Raw genomic sequence first — 11395 nt, forward strand, 5'->3', positions numbered from 1 at the left:
TGTGCTTACTTATGGGTATTGTTTGCTGTTGTGACCCCAGCCCTGCTTTAGACCCTTTACTGTCATGTCTGTACACAACTTTAACTCCGACTCTCTAGAAAATGCGGTTTCCTTCAAACAAATGCCGTCTTTCTTATGTTGCTAACAGAATCAGGCTAGCATTTATGAATGTAGTTGGTCACAGAATACAGTTTGAATGTTCATGTAGTCTGAACCAGATAAATCCTTCTCTATCAATCACTGACACACTTTCACTGTTGGTGAACAAAGCATTTTCCTGCCAAGAGTGTGACAGTAATACACACACCGTTACGTTGGGCGCTGATGCCCACTTTGCATGCTACACCATGGCGACTGGTGAAAGCATGTCACATGACGCATGGTGCCAGACTTCAGTGTTGCACTCTTAAGTGGCCTGCCAACTGCAGAGGGGGGGCAGAGAGGCTTCCTTCTTCTCTGGGTTCACATCCATGCCAAAGCAGCGGGTCAGCATTGCCCTCTACGTCGCCTCCTATGCCTCTTACACCTCCTGCTGAGCCGGGTAACAACTCAGACATTTATACTAGACTGGAAATGCAAACATGTTGAAGACACAGGACAAGCAGCAACGGTGCAGAGCAGATAAAACACTTTGGATACTTTTTGGACTTTTTGGAAAAGTTATAATTTACTCTTTGGAAAAGTTATAATTATTATTATTTTTTTTAAAGGGGATTAGAAAACTGCTCTAACTTAAGTGCATTTTTAAGTTTTTCTTAGAGGGATTAAATATTTACACCTATAAAGGTACAGTATTATGTGACTTTGCACTTGGACTGAAGTTGCATCCGAATATTTGAATTATTATATTTGATCAATATCATATTAACAGTTATTTGATTAATTGATTGTTTTACAAGATGTCTGAAAATACCTAAAATTCATGTTAAAGCAAAAATGGATAAGCTTTTATTACAAAAAGTTTAATATTTCTTTTCAAAAAATTAAAATTTAATATATCAAAAATGTCATCAACGGCGGGGCAAGTTAGGTAGCTAATAAATTTATACTTGATTATAACAGAATTTTTTTAAAGTTCATTATATCACTGTCTAAAATTGAACTAATTTCTATCGCAGCGGCATAGCGACAATAACCACAGTGATGACACGAGTACAAAGTTTAAATCAGTGTCAGTAAGACAATTATGTTTGTTAGTTTTATACAGAGCGACATTTAAAAAACATTTTAAGAGTTTATGACAATTAGGTTGAACAGACAAGAGGCATTTTTGGAAGAAGACACAGGAGTCTGCGGGGTTGTGTCAAATGAAATTTGAAATCATTTAAATCAGTCAGCAATGCAAAAGTAAAAAAATATTCCGACTGGTACTATTTACACCAGTTAAACCTCAAAACATGGGACTCATGGGTAACAATTACAGTTGGAAGTGTCAAAATGAAGTAGGTAGGCTACTTTATTTTAAGTGTTGTTTTGTTTGTGCTTTTTGAAAATGAGCAGTGAAAGAATCTGAGGGTGATTTTAAGCAGAATTTCTCTACACTTTACACTTTAAGGACTGTTAGACTGGCGCCAGTGGAAATGTCAGATGATTCAGCTGGAAGGTTCAAATGAGGTCACGCTTAACCTTTTTTCTTAGTTATCAAGGCATGTTCTATGAGGTTTGGTTACATTTTTTAATGTGTAAGTGAGACACAAAATAGGAAGAAAACAGTCAAATTTTTTGACTATTACAATAATATAATAATATTATATTTCTGTTTGTTGGTTTGTGTTATTTCATTTATTGTACGTTACTTTCGTGTGCTTGGATTTATTTGTTCTTGCAGGTTTGTTTTCTTATGTGCCGTATCATGTTTTGTATTTATTGAAATTGCTTAGATCACAATTCAGCATTTTAATCTAATGTTTTTTTGTTTCTTTGTTTGTTCTGTTTTTTTGTTCTTTCTTCATCAGACCCGGAACCAAAGATGAACTGGGCATCATTTTATGCTGTAATCAGCGGTGTGAACAGACACTCTACAGGCATCGGCCGCATCTGGCTCTCTGTCCTGTTCATTTTCCGCATCCTGGTCCTGGTGGTTGCGGCAGAGAGCGTGTGGGGGGATGAGAAGTCCGGCTTCACCTGCAACACCCAGCAGCCCGGCTGCAACAGCGTCTGCTACGACCACTTCTTCCCCATCTCTCACATCCGTCTGTGGGCCCTCCAGCTCATCCTGGTCTCCACTCCCGCCCTGCTCGTGGCCATGCACGTGGCCCACCGCCGCCATGTTGACAAGAGGATCTACAAAATGTCAGGCCGGACCAACCCCAAAGACCTGGAGCAGATAAAGACCCAGAAGATGAAAATCACAGGGGCTCTCTGGTGGACGTACGTCATCAGCCTGCTGTTCCGCATTGTCTTCGAGGTCACCTTTATGTACGTGTTTTACATGATCTACCCCGGTTACAAGATGATCCGGCTGGTGAAGTGTGACTCATACCCCTGTCCCAACACGGTGGACTGCTTCGTGTCGAGGCCCACAGAGAAGACTGTCTTCACCGTGTTCATGCTGGCCGTGTCAGGGGTCTGCATCCTGCTCAACATTGCCGAGGTGGTCTTCCTGGTGGGGAAGGCCTGCGGTAAGCATTTGCACAATGCTGGAGACTCAACTATGGGGGCTTGGATCCACAAACTCTGCTCATACTAATAAAACATACTGATGTCAAACCTGCACAACAAAGGGATAATTAAGTGACCCAGGCAACAACACTGAAATTAACTTATGAGTAAAACTCATGAAATATCATAAGATAGCCTACACCACAGTTTCATGTTCATGTGCATGGTGATGATTCATCCGGTAGTTATGACCAAAACTTTCACAACAGTGACAATAATATTATATAACCAAAGATAATAGCTTGATGTTTGGCCAAATAAAGATCAATTAAGTAACATGTATGAAGCAACATCATAGACTTTCATTGTCATGGACTCTTTTATTATGATGAACATTTTTGGTCTTGAAATGAAATATTGAGAAAAGTGTTTGAAAGTAATCAGATTAGGTCTGATGTGATTATTATTTTTCATCAAATATGATCAGAACAACATGCTTTAGTCTAAATCATCGTGAACGGCCTGGAGGATTTATGTTTTGTATTTTTGGTTGTTTGGTTGTTTCTTTGCAGCTGTTATTAGTGACATATTATACTAATATTTGGAGAACGTGTTACATTTCATAAATGTTAAATGATAAAGTGTTTGTTTAATACAGATTTGTGACATTGGTGGGTACATGACTCCTTCAGAAACAAAGCAATAACTCAAGCCAAAACTGAAATGAACTGCAAACTTTCTTTTTTCCAAAGTTCACTACTGATTTCTAAACATGTTATTTAAATCCATTCATATTAAAGCTGGATGTTTGGTTATATGTTGTCATTACACACAAGCAAAAAGTTGACCAGAGTTTGTGTAATTGTGCAATTTTTACTAGATGTTCTCACCAAATCAAACTTGAAAAGTTGAAGATTTCACATGTGAAATGTCTGTGCCTCCTTAAATATGACCCCAACATGCAAGTAAATAAAAATAGTTCTGTTGTACTTTATTTTGATAGGACTTCCTGACTACGTTGAAATACACATCTAACACCATAAATCATTGGAGAGCCGCAATTAAGCCGCAGCCACAGTGGTGCCACTCTCTGTCATCAGAAAATCTGAATGAAACTTCATTCGGCGTCTCCGTCGCCATCTTTAGGCGCGAGACCCTCGGAGCCATGTTGCCACCTGTGGGGAAACATCTCAGGCTGATTAAGTTCTACCTCTGAAGGCCAGAGTGCAGAGCGTGGGGTTATCAATAGCCTCCCCATGTACGGGGTCAGTGTGTGGGTGACAATGGTCGACCCAGGGACAGCTGGACCCACCGTGGCCGAGCACGGGGGCAGGTCTCTTTTTATGGGACTTCAACACACACCATCTATAGACGAGAAGCACATTGTACCAGATCACATTGTGCTGTAGCAAAACAGATTCCTCTGATCTGTTATTCCTGTTTGAAAAGAGTTTTGATTTGGCTTAGTGTAATACCTTAAGTTAAGTAAAAGTAACAATTTCGGTCTTAATCTGTGTTCAATCAGTGTTTAATTTGATTATATACATTTGATTTGAATGATTTGAAAGGTAACTACTGGCTGTACTTGTGTTATAAATGCAGTAAATTAAAATAAAGTAGGCTATTATAAAATGAAAATAAGTGTGCATACATACATTTTCAGGTTACATTTCAACAGTGGAAATTTAAAGAGACTTTTCTTCAGTGAAAACAATAATTAGGGTTAGGGTTAGGGTTAGTCATACATTCAATATTGTACTCAAATTAAACAACAGATGAATTTTCATCAAAACGCACCTTAGTAAAGTACCATTGTAAAAGTAAAGTAACACCACTTAGAAATATGGATTATTATTACACATTGGAAATATTAGATACATTTTATATATAAACAGGATTATAATGCTATTGCTCATGCAGTGTATATACATGTGACACTGTGTATAGGAGTGGGACACACTGTTGTTGTTTATCATACATATAATATCAAGTGTATTGTTTCGCTCTCCCTGATAAGTGAGGGAGCTCTGGTGTAAAGCAGCAGAACAAATAAGAACAAAACAAATAAATTGTTCATACAACCACTGTTAATTAAATATACTGTATTTAATGAGCAAAGAAACATGTCAAGAGTTAGTTATGACATAAAGTCAATAAAACAGAAACGAGGTTTGAACATCTTTCCTGGCACAGTGCCCCAGACTGCAGCTCTGCGTTCAACAATGTCAAGGGTCACAACACCATGAGAGGGACAACAAAGCCACTCCCATTACCGTGAATTATATTTAGCACACTGTGACATGGAAGACCCTCACCCAGCCCAGCAGAAGAAACTTTCTTCTTAAACGAAGGAGTTTTCACACTTTATTCACAGGCAGGGGATGTGTTTTTTTTTTCTTTTCTTTTTTTTTCAATCTGTGCTCATGTTGAGACCAGGCAGGGGTTTAGTTGTTTAGTTGTGGTGGCTTGTTGAACGCCGGGCATTGATCAGGTCAGAGTGGGAGGGATCACAGTGAGAACTATCTTAGGGAAGTTTATCTTGGCACTTGCATTTTCCTCTGTGGATCAGGAGAACATGGCCTCTGTGTGAGCTCCAGAAGACCGCGCTGCTGTGGGAGATGAACATTACCAGGTATGTCTTTACGAATTAAGATACTGGAGATCTTCAATATTGTTAGAAATAGTTTTAATGTTGCCATAATTGGGTTACATAGAAATATTTCATGTATTAGTCCACATCTGCATGTAAAATAATGAATGAAATCCAGCCCTAGTTTCATTGCTTACAGCAGTTATGATTGGGTAAATGTTTTTTTATTTTTTATTTCCATCTTAAAATCCTGGTGTTCACAGTGTTCTACCTCTGACCACATACTGGGCTTACTGGGACAAGTACAGTTATTTTTAAAATGTACATCTTTGCAATGCCATCACCGAAATTTAAACTAGAAACCTAATTCTGGAGTCGGGGAGCACTGTTGGATTCAGTGTCATGAGATATAAGCTGAGGCTCGGTCTTCACCCAGCCTGCTCCAGGGCTTTCTCTCACACACAGTCAGCTGTGTCCTGCTCTGTCTTATCACCACATATTGGTTAACACACAAGATTTTGGAATACAAACAGTGGATTCATGATCAATCAATGATCCTATTGGTTAGTGCCTCTTGGAATTCCAGATGTGCAGTAGCTGTCGACTGTGTGGTGTCAAGAGCAAGAAGAAGTACAGAGAAGATTGGGCTACCATTGGGTTTTCCATAAAAAAATATTAAAAAGAGAAAAGTAAACCTGCTTTATATGAGAGATAATGTCTTTCATAAACAAACTTATTTTTATAAACTTTTATTATTTTCTTTCTGTTAATTTCTTCATATATGTTGAATGATACCTTTACCTGTCAAGATCATAACCTTTATTTATTTATATACTTATTTAATTTCCTTAAAATGGGATGCACCGGATGTTGTAGGGGTGGGTGGGTTGGGTGGGGGTGTTTGTTTGTATATGTGTTCTGAGAAAAATCAAAAATGTTGTCTTTCTATATTACTGTCTCTTTGTTTTCAATAAAAAGATAGTTGAAAAAAAAAAAAAAAAAAGAATTTGACCACAGTGTAAATGCACAGATTATCAATTTAAACCTCATTATTCGTTAAGTATGAGAAGGCAAGAAAGTTGATGACATTTGTAGAGCCCCACAGCCCAATAGGCCTCACAATAACCCCCAAGTCAGGGGGCAGGGGCCCAGTCCAGTTGGGGCCCAGAATTCTTAGCGACGGCCCTGGAAATGGGTTTATTTGGATCCTGCTTGCCTCTTAATTTGTTTTTAGAGCCAATTATCAATATTTCATCAATAACTACAATAGATCAGATGACAATGTGCAATAAGAAGGCATTGCTTGTATGGAACTTTTTTTTTTAATTATTATTTTTTAGTTTCTTAAAGCTCATTGTTTTAGTTTTCCAGCCCTAAGTTTTATGGTTCTGGTTGAAAAAAAACAACTTTGTTTCCACTGTTGTGCAGTGTCAGGACTGAACATGTCTCATTCATCCAACCAAAAGTAAAACCCTGATGAAGTTTGTGTGTGTTTAAACATGCCGTTTGTACTCTATTTGTCTTTACAGGTGTATCTCCTGGTTTTGTCGATAAAGCTGAGTGTGTGTCTGTGAGCCAGTATGGGCGACTGGAACTTGTTGGGGAAGTTGCTGGAGAGTGCCCAGGAGCACTCCACCGTCGTGGGCAAGGTCTGGCTCACAGTGCTGTTCATCTTCCGCATCCTGGTGCTGGGAGCGGCGGCTGAGAAGGTGTGGGGCGACGAGCAGTCCGGCTTCACCTGCGACACCAAACAGCCCGGTTGTCAGAACGTCTGCTACGACAAGACCTTCCCCATCTCTCACATCCGCTTCTGGGTGATGCAGATCATCTTTGTCTCGACACCAACTCTCATTTATCTGGGCCACATCCTCCACCTGGTCCGCATGGAGGAGAAGGAGAAGGAGAAGGAGAAAGCCCTCGCCCTGCAGAGTGAAAAGCAGCCGCAGCTACTAGGCCACAAGACCAAGAAGGCTCCAGTCAAAGACAACCAGGGCCACGTGCGTTTGAAGGGCGCATTGCTGCGAACCTACGTCTTAAACATTATATTCAAGACCCTGTTTGAAGTGGCCTTTATCGTAGCTCAATACCTCCTCTATGGCTTTGAGCTCAAACCGATGTACACCTGCGACCGCTGGCCTTGCCCCAACACGGTGAACTGCTACATCTCCAGACCCACCGAGAAGACGGTCTTCATCCTCTTCATGTTGGTGGTCGCCTGCCTCTCGCTGCTGCTCAACCTGGTGGAGATGTACCATCTAGGTTTCACAAAGTGCCACCAGGGCCTCCGCTACAGACGATCACAGGCTGCAAGCGAGGCCCCCAAGCACCTCACCGAGGCGGTTATGCCCTTTGTGCCGAGCTACACCTACTTTGCCGGTCATCCTGCAGTGCCTGAGCCTTTCCCCGCGGACTCCAAGTACGGCATGGCAGAGCCGACCTCTGCCTACAGCCCCTACAACAGTAAAGCCGTTTACAAGCAAAATAGAGACAATTTGGCCGTGGAGAGGAAAGGTAAATCGGAGGGAGACGACACAAAAGAGAGGAAAAACTCCATTCCTGTCTTTGAGACACCCGTTGAAAATCATCGGAGAAACAGCCAGTCGAGCAAACACAGCACCAACAAGAGCCGACTGGACGACTTGAAGATCTAGGGAAACTTCTGTGTTTCTATTCAAGACTCAGGAACAACTTAATTGAGCCTTTGCATGAGTAATGAAAACTGTGTGGGACAAAACTACTGAGTGAAGACAGAACAGATCAAAGCAATGTTCAATTTACACTTCAAGACTTAACAGCACATGATGACAACTTTGTAGAACATGTATCAAGTGCATTTGTGCGAAACTTTTATGGTGCCTCTTTAATGTGAAAGAATATTGACATATTGGTGTAAAACCCACGATGTCCCCCCCAGTCGTGGTTTAACAGGGTGATGTGATAATAAACTCTCTACTGCTCTGATTGTGCTTTAAAAAGCAAAGACTCCCCCTCTGTTCATTCAAATCAAGTCTTAATTCCTCTTTTAACATAATTTAATGATTCACGTTTCCTTGTTTAACCTCAACACTCCTCTGTATGTTCATATAAGAGCTTCTGCATTTTCTAAAAGTTGTCAAATCTATTTCCACATGCTCAGTAGTTTTGACATTAGTTAACTTCCGTATTCATGAGTCATTGGAGAAGTTGTTGTTTACAAGTGATTTACTTGAATTAAAACTGTGAGGTGCATGAAAAACGTGTAAATACGTTACAGATTTAATTTCTTACTGTCAATTGATTTAACATGCACAACTACAGCTTTTTATATACATACTCATGTATGTATAAGTATTCAAAGGCTTCATAGTTTACCATGACAGTTTTCTCAAGAGACTTAGTAAGTTTTTTCCATTTAACATTTGCTTTTCAAATGCTTGACAAATACTGGTAATAAATATCAACATGTTCACCTGGATTAACTGTCATACTCACCTTTTTGTGACTGTAATCGGATTAAACTGATGTGCAGAGAAGAAGTGTCGTGTCAAAATGTCTCTTTTAATTCAGATATCATATTCTGTGATCAGCTACAGACTGAAATAACTCAGATTTCCACACACGCTTAAAATTTTTTCTGCTCACATTGAGCTTTTCCACAGTGTATCCAGGTGAGCTGATGGTGATGTGACATAAATAAAAACTGCAGTCATAAAAATTTTATTTTTCATGCAGCAGCTCAGCAGCAAACGTCTCAGTTTCAGAGCTGGACTATGTCGACATTTACATAAGCTTCTTATAAGATGACTGATGTGTTGGTGTTTATCACAGCAGTGAATGTGAATTTAGGTTAGTAAATATGAGTTTCGATATAATCCCCTCCTCCAAATCAGTTCCACACATAAACAAAGAAAAATAATAATTTTAATAAAAATGTTTTGAAATATAACATCATTAGTGACATGGGGAGAGCTGCTTGTTTAGTTCTAAGCCTTACTTGCAAAATGTATCTACGCATTACACTGAACTCCTTGGTGTGAGTTTATAGCATCAAACTGACAAACACAATATACAGTATTACAGAGACCTGTAGATCAAAGGCTTCTGCTTCATTCATCTAGCCTATGTATTACTATAGTGTGGTTTTAAATCTGTTAAAGTTTAAGATCAGATTAGTGGTTTTCATGATGCTTAGAAAAAATATTTTAGTTTCTCTAAGGTAAAAGCTGGACAGTAATTGTCTAAAAACAGCCTCCTACAGCTTCATATACATTCAAATGGTTTACTCTCACCTGATTGGACGAGAGCTGATCATTTCGTTAGAGCCAATAAACAGCCAATTAAAAGAAAACGACCAAAGGATCTGTTTTGGATCATTTATATTTACTTATATTGCTCAAACATAAAAAGAAAATTCACTTGTCATCTATATGTAGTCGCTATATACAGACGTTACTTTGTCATGCAGATACTGTGATGAGTTGTGGAGCTCTGTTGTGTTGAGATGTTGTGGAGTCACTGCTACGATAAGATCTGACCAGTGTTCAATGCAGCCCTGTTATTTTCTTTGCCCCTAGCTGCTGTGTAAACTGTTCGTTTTCCACCAGCTGCTGGCCGGGCACACACATGCACAGACTGAGTGCGGTGTGGATGGAAGCGTTTCCAAAACACATACCATCATACACTGGTGAGAGCTATCCTTCAAAGGCTTCCTCACTGCTGCTATAAATAACTCCCCGTGCACACTTGGAGGAGCGTTGTAGGTGAATTGGGGGGTAGGGGGCCCAAACTTTCTTCTCTTCTCCTCACCATCAACCACAATAACAAGCTGTTGTCAAGAGTTTAACTCGGATAAAGACAAAGTGGCTTGTTTTTGCATGAAGCGCCACTAATATTTGGAAAATGATGTTGTCTCAAAATAGACAGACACTGACTGGAGGGTTCAGACTGAGACATTAAACAACACAACGTGTCTCAGCCCTGCAGCAGGAGTAACAACCGCAGTCATTTCATTCAGTCAGTGAGACAGTTTAACTTCTTGTTTGTGTGTGTGTGATTTAAAACCGACCCTGATGCACAATGATGTTGTTTCAGCTCCACTGTAATGAACCAAGATAAAAATAAAAAATAAAATAAAAAACCTCTTCAGCCTTCAGAGCAGCCTGATGACGTCTCTTGACGGGACGAGGCCGAGAGCTGAACAGGTGATGGGGGTTAAGGTTGTGAACTCAGGGGCTACAACCATATGCAACCAAATCTCTGAGCCAGAATAGGCCGAGCGATACGCAGAGACCATCCGTCACGCCGCCGCTGCTCGTAAATCAGAAGGACAGAGGCCACGCTTTAGGACGAGTCAATGAGGGGACATATTTCTGTTAATGATGATTTACAGTGGGCTCCAGGTTTGATCCCACATTTCTGTTTCTATTTTTGTTATTGCCCTGTCACCAGAACCTGCTTTCTGGGTCAAAGTCATGAAAACTTGGCCCGTAGTTGTTAATTCAAAATTACAAATAATAAAATGTTTGTTTTTTGGAAAGTTCTCCCATGTAGATGTGGTGAGAGCAAGTCACATTACTGTAGCTAGTTTTAGTGGACTGTAGATATTTATTATTGTCTGTGGGTGTGAGACTCAGCTGTTGTGAAGGAGCAACACATTTCCAGACCTGCAGGTGAAGTTGTGTGACATACACAGCCAAAAATAGCTTCCTCATGAACCTTTTCATTATTAAAGCAACTGTAAACAGTAATTATATGATAATGCATCAGTTAATAATGTGAAAGAGTCACTGCTTAGTGTTTGTGTTGTGTTTTATTCTGCACTGTCATTTTCAGCCACCGCAGGCAGCTGCTGTCAGAGGATTTAGTGGCTGAAGCTGGATTTCTCTCAGCAGATGGTGGAGACCAAAACAGAGCTAAATGAGAATGGATATTGGCCTTACATTAGCAAGGTGTCAAGGGATCTAGCTGTGTTTTGATTGGTTGATTTGTAGCCACCAGCTGCTTTGTGGGTTTTGTAGGTTCATCAATTTCTAGCTGTGTGAGCTTCAGAATAGAGAAATGTGAATATAAAACTTTAAAAAGTAAAGCAATCTATTTCAGATACTGTGGAAAACTACACTGAATCCTAAAAGTGAGAAGATGCATATAGACAAATATACACAATATTCATTCATGTTGTTGTGTGTTGAGATACTCAGCATGAACCCAGACTTTTCTATTCATAGA

The 11395-nt window shown here is 39.9% G+C and overlaps 2 protein-coding genes across 2 annotated transcripts; both read left to right on the plus strand.

Moving 5' to 3' along the window:
* Positions 1-513: 513 nt before the first annotated feature.
* Positions 514-2689, plus strand: gjb1a (gap junction protein beta 1a; the record flags this gene model as incomplete). The annotated part of the gene is made up of 2 exons (XM_083986232.1): positions 514-541; positions 1956-2689. The coding sequence occupies 2 exons, from the start codon at positions 514-516 to the stop codon at positions 2687-2689; spliced, it is 762 nt and encodes a 253-aa protein (XP_083842358.1).
* A 4082-nt stretch (positions 2690-6771) lies between these two features.
* gja2 (gap junction protein, alpha 2) lies at positions 6772-7842 on the plus strand (the record flags this gene model as incomplete). The annotated part of the gene is made up of 1 exon (XM_083986216.1): positions 6772-7842. One exon carries the CDS (start codon positions 6772-6774, stop codon positions 7840-7842), a length of 1071 nt encoding a protein of 356 aa, XP_083842342.1.
* Between the last annotated feature and the right edge of the window lie 3553 nt (positions 7843-11395).

The sequence above is a fragment of the Trachurus trachurus genome (assembly GCF_905171665.1).
Source record: "Trachurus trachurus genome assembly, chromosome: 14".
Lineage (NCBI taxonomy): Eukaryota > Metazoa > Chordata > Actinopteri > Carangiformes > Carangidae > Trachurus > Trachurus trachurus.